This window comes from Dendrobates tinctorius, unplaced genomic scaffold, assembly GCF_039654945.1.
Source record: "Dendrobates tinctorius isolate UK_male_01 unplaced genomic scaffold, ASM3965494v1 ptg000035l, whole genome shotgun sequence".
Classification (NCBI taxonomy): domain Eukaryota; kingdom Metazoa; phylum Chordata; class Amphibia; order Anura; family Dendrobatidae; genus Dendrobates; species Dendrobates tinctorius.
Window position 1 is genome coordinate 60,257,669 of NW_027361703.1, and position 19,655 is coordinate 60,277,323.

At 40.9% G+C, this 19,655-nt stretch overlaps 1 protein-coding gene across 1 annotated transcript in view; it reads right to left on the bottom strand.

Moving 5' to 3' along the window:
- The window catches only part of CPNE8 (copine 8), a 468,537-nt gene that overhangs the window by 165,548 nt on the left and 283,334 nt on the right, over positions 1-19,655 (bottom strand). The window contains exon 9 of the mRNA XM_073573517.1: positions 15,674-15,778. Coding sequence (XP_073429618.1) covers positions 15,674-15,778 — 105 coding nt within the window. The remainder of the gene's footprint in view (positions 1-15,673; positions 15,779-19,655) is intronic.

Below are 19,655 nucleotides of genomic sequence, written 5' to 3' on the forward strand. Positions count from 1 at the left end.
TGCTTTAAAATCTCTGGATAATCCTCTGATTTTATGATTCCTGTGATACGGTCAAAGCCTCCAGAATCAGACTGTCATGCGTTTGTCACATCCTAATGGGAGATCTGGGGTTAGACGATCTGTAGGTACTGTGAATCACAGGTCTTCCATTCAGGCTGTGTTTTGTTCCTTATATTAACCCCTTAACGTCCATTGACAGACAGTCCGTCACGGCTGGGTGTAAGTTACCGCATCATGACGGACTGTGTCCGTCATGCATTTAAACTACTACTGCATGTAACACAGAGCTGAGAGGCATGGGAAGAGGTGTCGGGGACCCGTGCTGTCAGTCCCTGCACCCAGAAAGCTGTGATTGGCAAGTCAATATGACTGACCGATCACAGCATGATCGGGCAGGAGATGCTAAAATTTCAGCATCTCCCGCCCGGTCAGTGCAGGAGCTCAGCAATGCCGGTGGCTGAGCTTCCTGCACTAACAGCCAGGAGTGGCATCCGTGCGGCCCCTGGCTGTTAACCCCGATTACTGCGATCGAGCGCTATAGCAGCGTTCAGGAGGGAGGCAAAGGGACGGGACCTCCCTCTGCCTTCAGACCGGCGTCCTCACGATGTAATCGCAGGGCCCAATCTCTGCCATGAGCGAGTCATCCAGCTAAGGAAAGCCTCTGAGACTATGCTCACAGCATGATCTCAGAAGCTTTCTGCATAGGTATAATATATTGCAATGCTAGAGCATTGCAATGTATCATACCATCAAAAGTCAAAAAGTAAAAGTTCCATAAAGGGACTAGGTAAAAAAAAAAAAAAAAAAAAAAAAATATGTAAAAAAAAAATATTAACGGAGGAAAAAAAACAACAACACAAAAACAATTCCTGAAATGCTGGATTTTGTTCATTCTGCCTCCACAAAAATTGGAATAAAAAGCGATCAAAAAATGTAATGTGCCCGAAAATGGTAACAATAAAAACGTCAGCTTGTGCCGCAAAAAACAAGATCTCACATGATTCTGTGGGCCAAAATATGGAAAAATTATAGCTCTCAAAATGTGATGTAAAAACTATTTTTTTCAATAAAAAGTGTATTTTAGTGTGTGACAGCTGCCAAACATAAATCCCCGCTATAAAAAACAATATATATAGTAAATCAAACCCCCCCTTATCACCCCCTCAGTTAGGGAAAAATAATAAAATTAAAAAATGTATTTATTTCCATTTTCCCATTAGGATTAAAGTTAGGGTTAGGGCTAAAGTTAGGGTTGGGTGTTAAAGTTAGGGTTGGGATTAGGGTTAGGGGTGTGTTATTGTTATGGCTAGGGTTGGGATTAGGGTTAGGGTTGTGTTGGGGTTAGGGTTGGAGTTAGAATTGGGGGGGGGGTTCCACTTTTTAGGCACATCAGGGGCTCTCCAAACGAGACATGGCGTCCAATCTCAATTCCAGCCAATCCTGCATTGAAAAAGTCAAATCGCTCCTTCCCTGCCGAGCTCTGCCATGCGCCCAAACAGTGGTTTACCCCCACATATGGGGCATCAGCATACTCAGGACAAATTGCACAATAACTTTTGGGGTCCTGTTACCCTTGCAAAAATAAAAATTAGGGGTGAAAACAATTTTTTTGGAAAAATTATAATATTTTAATTTTACGGCTCTACATTATAAACATCTGTGAAGCTCTTGGGGTTCAAAGTTCTCACCACACATCTAGATAAGTTCCTTGGAGGGGGGGTCTAGTTTCAAAAATGGGGTCACTTGTGGGGGGTTTCCACTGATTACGCACATCAGGGCTCTCCAAATGCAACATGACACCTGCAGACCATTCCATCTAAGTCTGTATTCCAAAACGTCACTACTTCCTTTCCGAGCCCTGACGTGTGTCCATACAGTAGTTTTCTCTCACATATAGGGTATCAGCGTACTCAAGACAAATTGGACAGCAACTTTTGGTGTCCAATTTCTCCTGTTACCCTTGGGAAAATAAAAAAAATGGGGACTAAAAGATAATTTTTGTGGAAAAAATATGAATTTTATTTTCACAGCTCTACGTTATTAGCTTCTGTGAAGCACCACAAAGCCAGATAAGTTTCTTGGGGGGGTCTAGTTTCCAAAATGGGGTCACTTATCGGGGGGTTTCCACTGTTTAGGTACATCAAGTACTCTCCAAACGCGACATGACGTCCGCTCTCAATTCCATCCAATTTTACGCTCAAAACCTCCTTCCTTCCGGAGTCCTGGCGTGGGGTATCATTGTACTCAGGAGAAATTGCACAACAAATATTGTGGATCATTCTCTCCTGATACCAAAATAAAAAAAATTGTGTCTGTAGTAAAATTTTTGTGAAAAAAAAGTTAAATGTTAATTTTTTCCTTCCACATTGCTTCAATTCTTGTGAAGCACCTGAAGGATTAATAAGCTTCCTGAATGTGGTTTTGAGCAACTTGAGGGGTGCAGTTTTTAGATTGGTGTCACTTTTGGGCATTTTCTGTCATTGTAACCCCTCAAAGTGACTTCAAATGTGAGGTGGTCCCTAAAAAAATTTTTTGTAAATTTTGTTTAAAAAATGAGATATCGCTGGTCAAATATTGACCCTTAAAACTTCCTAACAAAAAACAATTTTGTTTCCAAAATTGTGCTGATGTAAAGTAGACATATGGGAAATGTTATTTATTAAGTATTTTGTGTGACATCTCAATGATTTAACACATAAAAATAAAAAGTTTGAAAATTGCTCTAGAATCACTGGGTTGAGAAACATGTGATGGTGTCTCCGCAGTGTTGGATGTTGATCTCCATGAGTTCATTCATCCTCATTTTTCAGTCTTCTACTAGGCATTGCTCCTACTGGCCAGTTTCCTACTACACACTGATGAGGGGCAATACCCCGAAACAGCTGTCTGTGGATGGATACCATGTCTTGGCATAGGTGGTTTCCTTCATTGGAGACTGCCCTTCCCGTGGTTCTTCCTTCCCAGGGAAAGACCTGGCTAGTCATTGCTTGCATTGAGAAACATGTGATGGTGTCTTCGCGGCTTGTGTTTTGCATGTTTTTACATATTTCCTATAAGGGATGGGGGCATTGCTCTAGAATCACTGCGTTGAGAAACATGTGATGGTGTCTCCGCAGTGTTGGATGTTGATCTCCATGAGTTCATTCATCCTCATTTTTCGCAGTTACCAGGAGTGGCGGTTGATAGGCCACGTGCACGGCCTGGGCCTAGTCGAAGGAGTAGGCCCCAACTGCCGACTGCAGCGGGGTGACGTCCACAGCGGCCAATGATGAAGAGGCCGCAGCCGCGGGCTGAAGTGGGCGGCAGCGGGCAGGCCGCAGCCGCGGGCTGGAGTGAAGCGGCAGCGGCTGCGAGGGGCAGCGGACCAGCCACAACAGGCTGAAGCACAGCGGTAACAGCTGCGGACCACCGTGGTCAGGAAGTGACCCCAGATCGGAGTGAAGCGACAGTCTCTTGCTAGTAGGTTCGGCGCTTACTGTCTGCAGGCCACTGTAAGTCTCCCCTCTGCCGATAGTCTCCTTTCTGGTCACCATCTGTCACTCTGACTCTCTCAAACTCCCACAGTCTCTTGCCTCGTGTCTGCCGTTCCATCAACTGACTCCCCTGCGGGCTCCCTGTCCCGTTTATACTCGCCCCTCCCCTTGCTGTCCTGTCACTCTCAGCAGTCCACTCTCCTTCATTCCCCGGATACTGTTTCCTTAGGAACCTAGATGGCGGTCCCCTTGGTTCCGGCCCGGACACTCTGCGGGGGCCCGCCTCCCTACAACAGCATAAAGTGACAGTGGTCAGATTTCAAAATTAAGACCTGGTCATTAACCTACAAAGTGGCTTGGTCCTTAAGGGGTTAAATGGACTTTGTTTCCTTTGGCACTGACGAGTTGAACGATTCTTTGTATGCTGGTTAGAGACATGCAGCTCCATCTAACAGCTGCTCCTGACCTGGTCGTTTTCTGTCACTATAAAACCTGCCTAGAGCATCTCATCCCTTCCTGTGAAAGTTTTTACATACACTAACATATCTATCCCAGGCCTCCTGGTGGAGGAGGAAGGGACAGCTTAAGACACAAACAGGAGCATAGTAAGGTTGGAGACTCAGGACACTCTACCTTTTAAGAGAACCCCCTGTGACAGGGATAGTTAGGGTCACAGTTCCAGGGACAGTTTGAGGCCCCCTTTCCTTACCAAAGACAGTCACAGCGTGACACAGATGCAGCAAAGCAACCCCACAGCTTTATTGATCTTCCACCATTCTTAAGTGTTGGTAGGGTGTTCTTTTCCTTACAAGCTTCATTGGGCCATCTGTAAACAAACTGTTGCTTTGAATTGCCAAAAAGCTCTATTTTTTTTTTTATCTGTCCACAGAACATTTTCCCAGAAGGATTGTGGTTTGTCAGTGTACTCTTTGACAAAGATCAGCCATTCCTTTTTATGTCTTTCCTTCAGCAATGGTTTCTTCCTTGACCTTCACCCATAAAGCTCTGCTTGATTTTGTGTGTGACGTATGGTACTTGTTGAAACCATGACCCCAGATTGTTCCAGGTTGGCCTTCAGGTCTTAGAATATTTTTCCCACCATTCACACCAACCTTCGAAGACATCTCTTGTAAGTTTTCTTTGTTCCCCACGTCTATGGAGGTTCTGGATGGTTCCATGCTTGGCAAACTTTTTAATAACATTGCGCACTCACACTGTTGAAACTGGGATACCAAGGCCTTACCCTTTGGAAGTCTTGTGTTTGCTAATAATAACAGATCTGATGTCCTCAGACAGCTCCTTTGACTTCACCATTATGACAAAGGAACAGGGCCTACCATGTGGCTTTTTAAAACACTGAAGTCATCATTCATTGGCTAATTCATGTCACATGGGCACTGACAATCACACGCGATTCACATTTGTGATTTACCACAGGCGAGTCAAAAAGGGTTTCCATACTAATTTAATGTAAAGGGTGCCAATACCAGCATCATAGCAAGCTTCAGGTTTTTCTATTTGTCCCTCCCATTGCTTTTTGGTTTAAATTATTAGCATTTGCACTTTTGTATTTAACACGAGTGCTCTATGAAAAACAAACTGTTTCATTTTATTCATTTTTTTTCCAGGAGAGATGTACTTAAACTTTATGAACTTAAACTTCATGGGTGCCAATAAAAACAAGCTAGACTATGGGATACATTTCAGAAGATGAAAATTAGACATTTTTCCATTTAATTTGAAAAACTTAACTCATTTAGAAATTGATGGCAGTAACAAAGGTCAAAAAAAGTTAGGAGAGGGTTAACAAAAGACTGAAAAAGTAAGTGGTACTAATGAAAAATAGCTGCAGGATCAATATTCAACTAAGTCACATGACTGTACAAAAAAGCAAGTTAGAGAGGAAGAGTCTCTCAGTAGCAAAGATGGCAGTGAACAACTGCTTCCAAAACTTGTGAAATAAATTCCAAAAAATGTTCATGAGCATAAAATTTATAATACTTGGAATGTCTCACTTTCTACAGCACATTGTATCAAATGATGAAGGTTCTGGAGAACTGTATGTGCACAAAGTACAAAGCCAACTGTCAATACTGGATGTTCATGATCTATGGGCGCTCTAGTGGAACTGCATTAAAAACAAGCATCATTCACTTATGTAAATCACTGCATGTGCTCCAAAATAATCACTGTCTGTGAACATAGTTTGGCGTGCAAAAATTCAAGTTAAAGCTCTATCATGCAAAGAAGAAGCCATTTATCAACACAATCCAGAAAAGCTACTGTTTTCTCTGTCCCAAAGCTAATGAAAAATTTATTGAGGAAAAATGGAAAACTGTTCTGTAGTCAGAAGATTTAAAATATTTAATTCTTTATGGAAACCATGGACTGCATGTCCTATGGACTCGGGCAGAGAGGGACCATACAGCTATTTATCAGCAGACAGTTTAAAAGCCTGCATCTCTGATGGAATGGGTTAGTCCGGTATGGATTTAGTAATAAACAGCTTACAGATTATGAAAAGCACTATCAATGCTGAGCATTATATACATAGGCTTAAGAACAACATATTCTCCCATACAGACAACAGACTACTGCATGCTCCTGTGCAAGGTAAGGTCTTGCATATTTCTGCAGTACTATGATAAATCCTATACTTTATCAACCAAAACATCATAGCTTTGCAGAAGCACACAATTCTTCTAGCTGATTATAGCGGGAAGAAACAACGAGTATTTAGGAAACAATATGTAAACAATTCCTGAGGAAGAAGCAGTGAAACGCGCATTGGGGGGGCAGGACTGGGGAATCCTTCACTACATATCAGATGTAAGTACAGCGCATAGTTCATTTACATGCATCACTATTTGGGTCACGGTTTAAGCATTGGCAGCAGTACATAACTGTCCATTTGTAATGGGCTTATTTAATTGTAGTATCCAGTGTATATTGCTTATTTTGTTAGCACTGGAAGATTGCATACTTTATTGTCAGTGCATTAATCAGTCTTATTTGCACTATATAAGCACTTTTTTGCACTTTAAACGTGGCCTTATTATGTAGTGAGCCTATTCTTAAAGTTTAAAATCGGCATTAGATATGCTAGTATTGAACACTATAAGATGCTTGTATGCTGATAATATATGGTTTCAGCTATTTAATACTATCTGTACTGTTCATTTGGGATTAACCCCTTGTTAGCCTGCATAGTTGGAAATTCTGTTCATTGTGTATATTTTTAATACATTTCAATAAAATTGTTTACATATTCTTTCCTAAATACTCGTTGTTTCTTCCCGCTATAATCAGCTAGAAGAATTGTGTGCTACTGCATTGTATCTGGAGTTAAAGAGGTGATATTGTTGTATCCATAAAAAATTTTTTGGGAATATTTGTGATAATATAGCTTTGCAGAAGTAGAGTTCATGTGATGAACTGGCTGCTGTCAAACTAGACCTTTTGCCAATAAAGAAACAACTGGTGTATTATGAAACAAAAAAAGTCAGGCACAAAAAGACCCAGGACTGTTGAGCAGTAAGAATCCCACATCAGACAAGAATGGAACAACATTACTCTCCTAAACTCAAGCAACTGGTCTCATGACTTCCCAGATGTTTAGATTGTTGAATAAAGAAGAGATGATCCTGCACAATACTACTGTGACATCCGTCTGCGAGTCTGGGCTGCAGTAAGACAGCACCCCGAGCAACCCCGATACCCTTTACCCCTATACAGGGATCTGAATTTACAGCAGAGTCCAGGATGTAGCTGTCTGAATAAGAGCAGCGGACAAGAGCAGGACGGTCGCCAGAAAGGGGTTAAAAAACGGGACCAAAAGCGGAGTCAGGAATCCAAGTCTAAACCAGGCGGGCAGCAGAGGTACAAAAGCGGCAGACAGTAGCAGAGTCAAATCCAGGCCAAGGTCAGAGTCATAAACCGGAAGGGAGGCAGAGGTACAAAACCGTTAGGCAGTCGCAGCGTCAAAAATCCAGGCAAAGGTCAGAATCAAAGATAGCAAATAACAAACTAGCACACTGGGGAAACCAAGACTATATCTGGCGGAGCCTGCGCCCACCAGATGCCTGCGCAGGAGCCCCTTCTCTGTCACCATCACCCACGGGCGAACCACGGCTCCTCCTAGAGGTCGAGGCAGGAACAGCCGTCCCCGAGTCGGACGGCGACGTGACAGTCCGGCGCCTCCCAGTGGCCGAGACCAGAACAGCAGTCCTCGAGTCTGACGGCGACGTGACAAGTACACATGGATTTATCCCAACCACCTTTTTTGAGATATGATGCTGTTATCAAAAGCTAAACAAGTTATTTTTTTCAAATGAAATGGCAAAATGTTTAACTTTCATCTTCTGATCTGTGTTCTGTGTTTGGTTTTGAATAAATAGCTATAAGAGATTTCCAAACCATTGGATTCTTGTTTTCTTTACATTTTGCACAGTCACCACTTTTTTGAATTGGGTTGGTATAAAAGCATGATCATAGAATCATAGAATCATAGAATCGTAGAGTTGGTAGGGACCTCCTGGGCCATCTGGTCCAACCCCCTGCTCAAAGCAGGATTCGCTAAATCATCCCAGTCAGATGTCTGTCCAGCCTCTGTTTGAAGACTTCCATTGAAGGAGAACTCACCACTTCTCGTGGCAGCCTGTTCCACTCATTGATCACTCTAACTGTCAAAAAGTTTTTTCTAATATCTAATCTGTGTCTCCTCCCATTCAGTTTCATCCCATTGCTTCTAGTCTTTCCTTGTGCAAATGAGAATAAAGTTGATCCTTCTACAATGTGACAGCCCTTTAGATATTTGTAGACAGCTATTAAGTCTCCTCTCAGTCTTCTCTTTTGCAAACTAAACATTCCCAAATCCTGCAACCTTTCCTCATAAGACAGGGTTTGCAGACCGGTCACCATTCTGGTCGCTCTTTTCTGAACTTGCTCCAGTTTGTTGATGTCTTTTTTAAAATGTGGTGCCCAAAACTGGACACAATATTCCAGATGAGGTCTGACCAAAGAGGAGTAGAGGGAAATAATGACTTCACGTGATCTAGACTGTATGCTTCTGTTAATACATCCTAGAATTGCATTTGCCTTTTTTGCTGCTGCATCACACTGTTGACTCATATTCAGTCTGTGATCTATTAGTATACCCAAGTCTTTTTCACATGTGCTGTCACTTAGCCCTATTCCTCCCATTCTATATATGCTTTTTCCATTTTTATTGCCCAGATGTAGTACTTTGCATTTCTCCCTGTTAAAAACCATTCTGTTTGTTGCTGCCCACTTCTCCAGTTTATTTAAATCTTTTTGAATCCTCTCTCTCTTCTCTAGTATTAGCTATCCCTCCTAGCTTTGTGTCATCAGCAAATTTAATCAGTTTACCCTCAATGCCTTCATCTAAATCGTTGATAAAGATGTTGAACAATACAGGGCCCAGGACAGAGCCCTGTGGTACCCCACTTGAGACATTCTTCCAACTGGATGTGCAGCCATTTACGACCACTCTTTGGGTCCGATCACTAAGCCAGTTATGAATCCACCTAACAGTTGCCTTGTCCATACCATACTTCATTTTTTCAATAAGGATTGTATGAGAGACTTTGTCAAATGCTTTGCTGAAGTCAAGATATACTATATCTACAGCATTTCCTTGATCCACCCAATCAGTGATACCGTCATAGAAGGAAATTAAGTTAGTCTGACATGACTTATTAGTTACAAACCCATGCTGACTCTGTTTAATCACTTCATTTTTATCCAGGTATTGACATACATGTTGTTTAATAATTTGTTCAAAGATCTTTCCTGGTATAGAAGTCAGACTCACCGGCCTATAGTTACCTGGGTCCACCTTCTTCCCCTTTTTGAAGATAGGAACAACATTTGCTCTTCTCCAGTCTTCTGGCACTTCTCCTGTTCTCCAAGAATTTTCAAAGATTATAGAGAGGGGTTCAAAAATTTCTTCTGCTATCTCCTTCAGTACTCTGGGGTGTAATTCATCTGGACCTGGAGACTTGAATTCATTTAGGCTAGCTAAGTGTTTCCTCACTATCTTTCTGTTTATAGATATCCTGGATTCTTCTATTCCCTTAATAGGACAGTGAATAACAGTTGATGTTACATTTCCTTTCTGAGAGAAAACAGATGCAAAATAGGAATTTAAAAGTTCAGCCTTCTCAACATCCTGTCTTACCATTTCATCATTTTCATCCTGTAAAAATCCTATAGCATCTTTGACTTTTCTTTTACTTTTGACATATCCCCAAAATCCTTTATTATTGCTTTTGACATCTCTTGCAAGCCTCAATTCATTTTCAGCTTTAGCTAATCTGATTTGTGCCCTGCAGGTTCTGCAGACAGCATTATATTCTTCTTTAGATATGCCTCCCTCTTTCCATTTTATAAACATTTTTTTCTTCCTTTTTAGCATGTGCTTAAGTTCTGTGTTCATCCATCCTGGTTTCCTTAACTGCTTCCTATTCTTCCCTCTTTTCGGAATTGTTAACAACTGTGCTTTGAGAATTTCATTTTTCACGATTTCCCATCCTTCCTGGACATTTTTGTCTTTAAGGATATCCAGCCATTGGATCCCTCCAATTCTCTTTCTGAATCCCTTAAAATCTGCCTTTCTGAAATCTAACCTTGACGTCTGAGTCTTCACAGGTCTTCCGCCTCTAGTTATCCAAAATTCTAAAATAGCATGGTCGCTACCTCCTAGGGTCCCAGCCACTTTTACCTCCTCAACCATTTCCTCCCTGTTTATAAGGATTAGATCCAAGGTAGCAGTTCCCCTTGTTTTCTCCCTTACCTTTTGGAAGATAAAGTTGTCAGCAAGAGAGGATAAGAATTTCCTTGACCTGTTAGTTTTGCCTGAGAGAGATTCCCAACAAATGTCTGGATAGTTGAAATCTCCCATGACAACTATGTCATATTTTTTGGAGAACTTGGCCATTTGATGCATAAAGAGTTCATCCATAGCTTCAGCTTGCACAGGCGGCCTGTAGTAAATGCCTACAATGGTGTCCTTTCCATTGTTCTGTCCTTGTATTCTTACCCAAACAGTTTCCACAGAACTCCTAGTCTCTGAAGCTTCAATCTCTGTGCAGATATACGCGTTTCTAACATACAATGCGACACCCCCTCCTCGTTTATCAAGTCTGTTTCTTGCAAATAAGTTGTATCCTTCTAGTCTTGTATTCCAATCATGTGTATTGTCCCACCAAGTTTCAGTGATTGCAATGACATCATATTTCTTTTCCTGTGTTAGTAGTTCCAATTCTCCTTGTTTGTTGCCCATGCTTTGTGCATTAGTATAGAAACATTTTAGTTTGTGATTGGTTTCTCTTTCTCCAATATTTTTATTAATTAGATTCTTTCGTCTTTGTTCTTCCTTTCCACTTCTAATAGCAGAGTTCTCAATAGCATTTGTCAGGTGTATGGCTTTTTCTGGTCTTTTGCTTCCCTTCCCATGTTGTTCTAGTTTAAAGCTCTCCTTACAAGTGTAGCAAGGCGACTTCCAAATACATGCTTTCCAGTCTTCGTAAGGTGCACCCCATCTCTAGCAAGTAGTCCATCGTATAAGTAGTTCACTCCGTGATCCAGAAATCCAAATCGTTGCTGACGGCACCATCGACGTAGCCAGTTGTTCACCTGCAGAATCTTATTCCACCTCCTTGTTCCATGGCCATCCACTGGGAGGATGGAAGAGAAGACCACCTGCGCTCCCAGTTCTTTCACTTTCTTACCTAAGTCTTCAAAGTCTCTGCAGATGGTTTCCAGGTCGTTTCTTGCGGTGTCATTTGTCCCCACATGTAGTAGCAGGAATGGGTAGTCATCTGTAGGTCTGAAGAGTCCTGATATCCTGTCAGACACATCTTTAATTTTTGCACCTGGAAGACAACACATTTCTCTTGAAGTTATATCCGGTCTGCAGATAGCGGCCTCAGTTCCTCTCAACAGGGAATCCCCCATGACCACCACTCTCCGTTTCTTCTTCACAACATTTTTCTTTCTCCATCCAGGAGGACTCTGAAGGCGTACAAGGTTGCTGCTTGTTGGCAAAGTCTTATCCTGATGTATTTCTTCATTGTTTTCCTGCGTGAGAGCCTGGTACTGGTTTCTGAGCAGTATGGGTGCTGACTGCCTCCTGATCCTCCTGCTTCTCTGGGTCACATGTCTCCATTCCTCTGTTTCTTCAGGTGCACTTCGAATTTCTTCTCTTTCTGTAACATGAAGAGATAATTCTGCTCTGTCCAAGAACTCTTCACCTTCCTTAATGATCTTCAACGTAGCTAACCTCTCTTCGAGATTTTGTAACTTTTCCTCCAACAGGGACACAAGCTTGCATTTGTGGCATGTGAAGTTTGGCTTTTCCACTGGTAAGTCTGTGAACATGTAGCAAGAAATGCAGCTCACCAAATGGCTCCTGGCCTCTTCCATCTTGAGATTTCTTAAAAACGATGAAAGATGAGCCCAAATTTTTCCGATTTCCTCTTTTCAGCTGCAACGGCCAAAACCCAGTGATCGTTGAGCTCGCGGAGGCTCTTCACTTATCCCAGAAGGCACTGGGAATATGCAAATGATCTCCTCAAGACTCTTCCCCTGGTTTTCCGATTTCCTCTTTTCAGCTGCAACGGCCAAAACCCAGTGATCGTTGAGCTCGCGGAGACTCTTCACTTATCCCAGAAGGCACTGGGAATATGCAAATGATCTCCTCAAGACTCTTCCCCTGGTTTTCCGATTTCCTCTTTTCAGCTGCAACGGCCAAAACCCAGTGATCGTTGAGCTCGCGGAGACTCTTCACTTATCCCAGAAGGCACTGGGAATATGCAAATGATCTCCTCAAGACTCTTCCCCTGGTTTTCCGATTTCCTCTTTTCAGCTGCAACGGCCAAAACCCAGTGATCGTTGAGCTCGCGGAGACTCTTCACTTATCCCAGAAGGCACTGGGAATATGCAAATGATCTCCTCAAGACTCTTCCCCTGGTTTTTCCTTTAAAAAAAAAAATCAGAAATTTAAAATCTGAATGCTCATTTGGCAATACAGAAAAAAGTAAATGCGTCTACATTTCACTTTAACTCCTTCACCACCCAGACTGATTTCACCTTCCTGACCAGGCCAAATTTTACAATTCTGACCACTGTCACTTTATGTGGTAATTACTCTGGAACGCTTCAATGGATCCCACTGATTCTGAGAATATTTTTTCTTGACATATTGTACTTCATGTTAGTGATAAATGTAGGCAGTTTTTTTTGCATATATTTGTGAAGATATGACAACTTTAAAAAAAATAAATAAAAATTTCTCAATTTTCAAAATGTAATGTTTATGCCCTTAAACCAAATACTTATATCACACAAACAAGTTTAACACATGTTTATTTTACATCAGCATCATTTTTGAAACATAAGTTTTTATTGTTAGGAAGTTAGCAGGGTTAAAAGTTGATCAGCAATTTTTCAATTTTCCAACATTTACAAAACCAATTTTTTTAGCGACCACATCGCATTTCAAGTGACTTTGAATGACCTATATGACAGAAAATACCAAAAAGTTACAACATTCTAAAATCTGAACCCCTCAAAGTACTCAAAACCACACTCAATAAGTTTATAACCCTTCAGGTGCTTGACAGGAATTAAAGCAATGTGGAAGGAAAAAAAAGAAAATGTTACTTTTTCCTGCGCTAACTGAATTCTGGAGCTCAATTTTAGCTGGAATAGATTGTGGATGCCATGGCACATTTGATAAGCCCCTGACATGATAAAACAGCAGAAACCACCCACAAGTGACCCCATTTTGGAAACTACACCTCTTGATGAATTCATCTTGGGGATTGTATGACATTAGACTAAGTAAATGGAAAATTACCACTTTTTCCACTAAAATGTTGCTTTGGTCCCAAGTTTATAACTTTCCAAAGGGATAATAGGAGAAAATGAATAAGAAAATTTGTTATGCAATTACTCCTGACTAAGCCAGTACCCCACATATGGTGGAAAACTACTTTTGAGGCAAAATGCAAAGCTCAGAAGGGACACAGTGCCATGCTGAAGTTCAAATTTTGCTGGAATGATTTGAGGGTGCCACATTGGCAGAGCGCCTGAGGTGCCAGAACAAAGAACTCCAAGCATAAGTTATCCCATTTTAAAAACTACACCCCCCAATGAATTCATCTAGGAGTGCAGTGAGCATGTTGACACCACATGTGCCTCACAGAATTTTAAAACTTTGGGCGTTGAAGAAAGAATAATTACATTTTTACCATTTTTATGTTGTTTTAGCCCAATTTTTTTTTAATTTGTATAAGGGGTGATAGGAGAAAATGGACCTCACAGTTTGTTGTGCAATTTCTTCTTAGTGCGCCAATACCTTACATGTAATCGCGAACTACTTTTCAGGTACAATGCAAATCCAAGAAGGGACGTAGTGCCATATTATAGTGAAGATTTTACTGTTATGGTTTGTGGGTGCAATGACCCACTGGAAAAGCCTCTGAGGTGCCAGGACAGCAGACACCCCAAAAGTGACCCCATTTTACAAACTACACCTCTCAATGAATTCATCAAAGGGTGCAGTGATCATACTGACTTCACGGGTGTGTCAAAGAATGTTATATCTAAAAAAGATGGGCACTGTGTCCACAGTGCCTATATCTGTCTCCGTATAGGGAATCTTCTGCTGGGGGGTTCCGTCTGTATCATGTTTTTAAGAGATTTACACGAAAACCCCAGTGTAAGCGCTCAGTGCAGGATAAAATTGAGCTGAACCTTACTGTGATCTTTGGGAGGCAGAATTTACAAATCAGCAGCAGTTGAAGAATTGGTTTTATTTATTTTTCACACCGTTTCTCATGCGGTATAAGTGATTAGACAACTTTACTCATACCTGAGCGACCACACATATTTTTATATGCCGTCAGCGTGCAGTAAAATTGATAAGGCAGTTTTATTCTTCGGGTCAGTAAGATCACAGTGATACAACATGTATATAATTTTTTTAAGTTTTGCCGCTTTTAAACAATAAAGGCTATTTTTATCAAATAAAAAATCGAATTGACATCGCTGTATTCTGAGAGCTATAGCTTTTTTATTTTTACACTGAAGGAGCTGTATGGTGGCTTATTTCTTGCAGGACAAGACAATGTGTTTTCAGAGATAACATTTTTATTTACATTCGTCTTTTTATCACATTGTAATCCACTTTTTGTTCAGCGGAATGATGAAAAAAGCATCGTTTTTTTGCCTCGCCTTTTATTTTTTATTTTACGGTGTTCACTGAAGGGATTAACTAACGTGACACTTTTATAAGTTGGGTCTTTAGGGATGAGGCAAAACCAAATATGTGTACAAATTTATTTTTTTTTATATAAATAGAAGAATTTGTGTTTTTTTTATTTTTACTATTATTTTGTGATTTTTTTAGAAAACATTTTTACAATTTTTCTTTTACTTTTTTTTAGTCCCTCTATGAGACTTTAACTTTTATCACCCTAATCGTTGCACCAGTGCATCAGTCAGTGCTGCACTGACAGAAGCCTCCTAGACCATGTTCTGAGCATGGTCTAACAGGCATTCTGTAGCTGGGTAACCCCAGAGTTGTTATGACGACCTTGAGTTGCCAAGGAAACAATTGGGCCCTCGTGATAACGTCGTGGAGGCACTAATTGGATGGGGGAGGGAGCCCCCTCTCCAAGACTCCTAAAAGTTGCGATCGATATGGATAGCAGAATTTAGGAGGTTAAGCAGCTGTTGGTGGTGCGGGCACCAGTCCTAGCTGTGAGAGCCGGGTCACAGCAATCATGTAAACGGAGCTCCCATCAGCAATCGCGTGGGCACAGCTCCTGTGCCTGCACGATCGCAAGGATGTACTCATACGTCCTAGATCGAGTAACCCCTTCCAACCAGGATGTATGGGTACGTCTAAGGTCATAAAAGGGTTAAAGTTCATGCTAAGGAAAGATGCAGTGCATATAACATTTTTGAATTATTTAGTCCAAACTTGATGCAAACAACAACTAACGGAAATATATTTATTCATTTGTCCATAGACCCTCTACATACGTCACTAAAGACTGACAAATTTAGCTTTTACTGGAGCTAAGGCTAGTAGCAAAGAGGTTTGTCTTCTCAGCAGATAGCTTGAAAAAACTACAAATTATAGAAACTTCACAAAATCTCACTTTTCTTACCTGTCAAAATCCCCATTGCACAAAGCTCTAACTGGAATCTTGAAAGCCTGCCAAACAGGGTTTAATGTATTCTTTACTACTTCTGTCTTGTGGCAAATTGTGAAGCTGAGGAAAAAAAAGATATATGAGCCTTATAACAGCCACGTCACACAACAAACAATACTCATCTCAAGTACAAACAAACTGCTTTCATGACATTTTCTTTACCTTGCTGTGAAATAATAACCACCTGTTTGCTTCACTGTACCTGTTATGTCATGTTAGAGAATTGCAATTTTTACTATATAAATGACCGTTAATCTTTAATCTCATGCTGTTTGTTCATGTATATATATATTATATATATATATATATATATACACACACACACACATACATATATACACACACACATAAAAAAAAAATATTATATATATACACACACACACACATATATATATACATACACACACACACACATACAGATATACATATATATACAGTGCCTACAAGTAGTATTCAACCCCCTGCAGATTTAGCAGGTTTGATAAGATGCAAATAAGTTAGAGCCTTCAAACTTCACACAAGAGCAGGATTTATTAACAGATGCATAAATCTTACAAACCAAAAAGTTATGTTGCTCAGTTAAATTTTAATAAATTTTCAACATAAAAGTGTGGGTCAATTATTATTCAACCCCTAGGTTTAATATTTTGTGGAATAACCCTTGTTTGCAATTACAGCTAATAATCGTCTTTTATAAGACCTGATCAGGCCGGCACAGGTCTCTGGAGTTATCTTGGCCCACTCCTCCATGCAGATCTTCTCCAAGTTATCTAGGTTCTTTGGGTGTCTCATGTGGACTTTAATCTTGAGCTCCTTCCACAAGTTTTCAATTGGGTTAAGGTCAGGAGACTGACTAGGCCACTCCAACACCTTGATTTTTTGCCTCTTGAACCAGGCCTTGGTTTTGTTGGCTGTGTGCTTTGGGTCGTTGTCTTGTTGGAAGATGAAATGACGACCCATCTTAAGATCCTTGATGGAGGAGCGGAGGTTCTTGGCCAAAATCTCCAGGTAGGCCGTGCTATCCATCTTCCCATGGATGCGGACCAGATGGCCAGGCCCCTTGGCTGAGAAACAGCCCCACAGCATGATGCTGCCACCACCATGCTTGACTGTAGGGATGGTATTCTTGGGGTCGTATGCAGTGCCATCCAGTCTCCAAACGTCACGTGTGTGGTTGGCACCAAAGATCTCGATCTTGGTCTCATCAGACCAGAGAACCTTGAACCAGTCTGTCTCAGAGTCCTCCAAGTGATCATGAGCAAACTGTAGATGAGCCTTGACATGACGCTTTGAAAGTAAAGGTACCTTATGGGCTCGTCTGGAACGGAGACCATTGTGGTGGAGTACGTTACTTATGGTATTGACTGAAACCAATGTCCCCACTGCCATGAGATCTTCCCGGAGCTCCTTCCTTGTTGTCCTTGGGTTAGCCTTGACTCTTCGGACAAGCCTGGCCTCGGCACGGGAGGAAACTTTCAAAGGCTGTCCAGGCCGTGGAAGGCTAACAGTAGTTCCATAAGCCTTCCACTTCCGGATGATGCTCCCAACAGTGGAGACAGGTAGGCCCAACTCCTTGGAAAGGGTTTTGTACCCCTTGCCAGCCTTGTGACCCTCCATGATCTTGTCTCTGATGGCCTTGGAATGCTCCTTTGTCTTTCCCATGTTGACCATGTATGAGTGCTGTTCACAAGTTTGGGGAGGGTCTTAAATAGTCAGAAAAGGCTGGAAAAAGAGATAATTAATCCAAACATGTGAAGCTCATTGTTCTTTGTGCCTGAAATACTTCTTAATACTTTAGGGGAACCAAACAGAATTGTGGTGGTTTGAGGGGTTGAATAATAAATGACCCTCTGAATAAACTTTTCACAATTTTAAAAAAAATTAAACAAAGAAATAACATTCTTTTTTGCTGCAGTGCATTTCACACTTCCAGGCTGATCTACAGTCCAAATGTCACAATGCCAAGTTAATTCTGAATGTGTAAACCTGCTAAATCTGCAGGGGGTTGAATACTACTTGTAGGCACTGTATATATATATATATATATATATATATATATATATAAAAAAAAATACACACACATTACAGACCAAAAGTTTGGACACACCTTCTCATTCAAAAAGTTTTCTTTATTTTCATGACCATGAAAATTGTAGACTCATTCTGAACGCATCAAAACTATGAATTAACACATGTGGAATTATATAATTCACAAAAAAGTGTGAAACAACTGAAAATATGTCTTATATTCTAGGTTCTTCAAAGTAGCCACCTTTTTCTTTGATTACTGCTTTGCACACTCTTGGCATTCTCTTGATGACCTTCAAGAGGTAATCACTGGAAATGGTCTTCCAACAGTCTTGAAGGAGTTCCCAGAGATGCTTAGCACTTGTTGGCCCTTTTGCCTTCACTCTGCGGTCCAGCTCACCCCAAACCATCTCAATTGGGTTCAGGTCTGGTGACTGTGGAGGCCAGGTCATCTGGCGTAGCACTCCATCACTCTCCTTCTTGGTCAAATAGCCGTTACACAGCCTGGAGGTGTGTTTGGGGTCATTGTCCTGTTGAAAAATAAATGATGGTCCAACTAAACGTAAACCGGATGGAATAGCATGCCGCTGCAAGATGCTGTAGTAGCCATGCTGGTTCAGTATGCCTTCAATTTTGAATAAATCCCCAACAGTGTCACCAGCAAAGCACCCCCACACCATCACACCTCCTCCTCCATGCTTCTCGGTGGGAACCAGGCATGTAGAGTCCATCCATTCACCTTTTCTGCGTCGCACAAAGACATGGTAGTTGGAACCAAAGATCTCAAATTTGGACTCATCATACCAAAGCACAGATTTCCACTGGTCTAATGTCCATTCCTTGTGTTCTTTAGCCCAAACAAGTCTCTTCTGCTTGTTGCCTGTCCTTAGCAGTGATTTCCTAGCAGCTATTTTACCATGAAGGCCTGCTGCACAAAGTCTCCCCTTAACAGATGTTGAAGAGATGTGCCTGCTGCTATAACTCTGTGTGGCATTGACCTGGTCTCTAATCTGAGCTGCTGATAACCTTCAATTTCTGAGGCTGGTGACTCGGATGAACTTATCCTCTGCAGCAGATGTGACTCTTGGTCTTCCTTTCCTGGGGCGGTCCTCATGTGAGCCAGTTTCTTTGTAGCGCTTGATGGTTTTTGCCACTGCACTTGGGGACACTTTCAAAGTTTTCCCAATTTTTCTGACTGACTGACCTTCATTTCTTAAAGTAATGAAGGCCACTCGTTTTTCCTTACTTAGCTGTTTTTTTCTTGCCATAATACAAATTCTAACAGTCTATACAGTAGGACTATCAGCTGTGTATCCACCAGACTTCTGCACAACACAACTGATGGTCCCAACCCCATTTATAAGGCAAGAAATCCCACTTATTAAACCTGACAGGGCACACCTGTAAAATGAAAACCATTTCCAGTGACTACCTCTTGAAGCTCATCAAGAGAGTGCCAAGAGTGTGCAAATTAGAAATCAAAGCAAAAGGTGGCTACTTTGAATATAAGACATATTTTCAGTTGTTTCACACTTTTTTGTTAATTAAATAATTCCACATGTGTTAATTCATAGTTTTGTTGCCTTCAGAGTCAATCTACTATTTTCATAGTCATGAAAATAAAGAAAACCCTTTGAATGAGGTGTGTCCAAACTTTTGGTCTGTACTGTGTATATATATATATATATATATTATATACATATATATATATATATATATATATACATACACACACACAAACATGTATATATATATATATATATATATATATATATATATACACACACACATATACACACATATACACACACACATACATATATAATTTATTTTACTAACTTATATAACATATACATACGCATGAATGTTCTCAGAAACAAACTACACAAGATTAAAGATTATTAAAGGT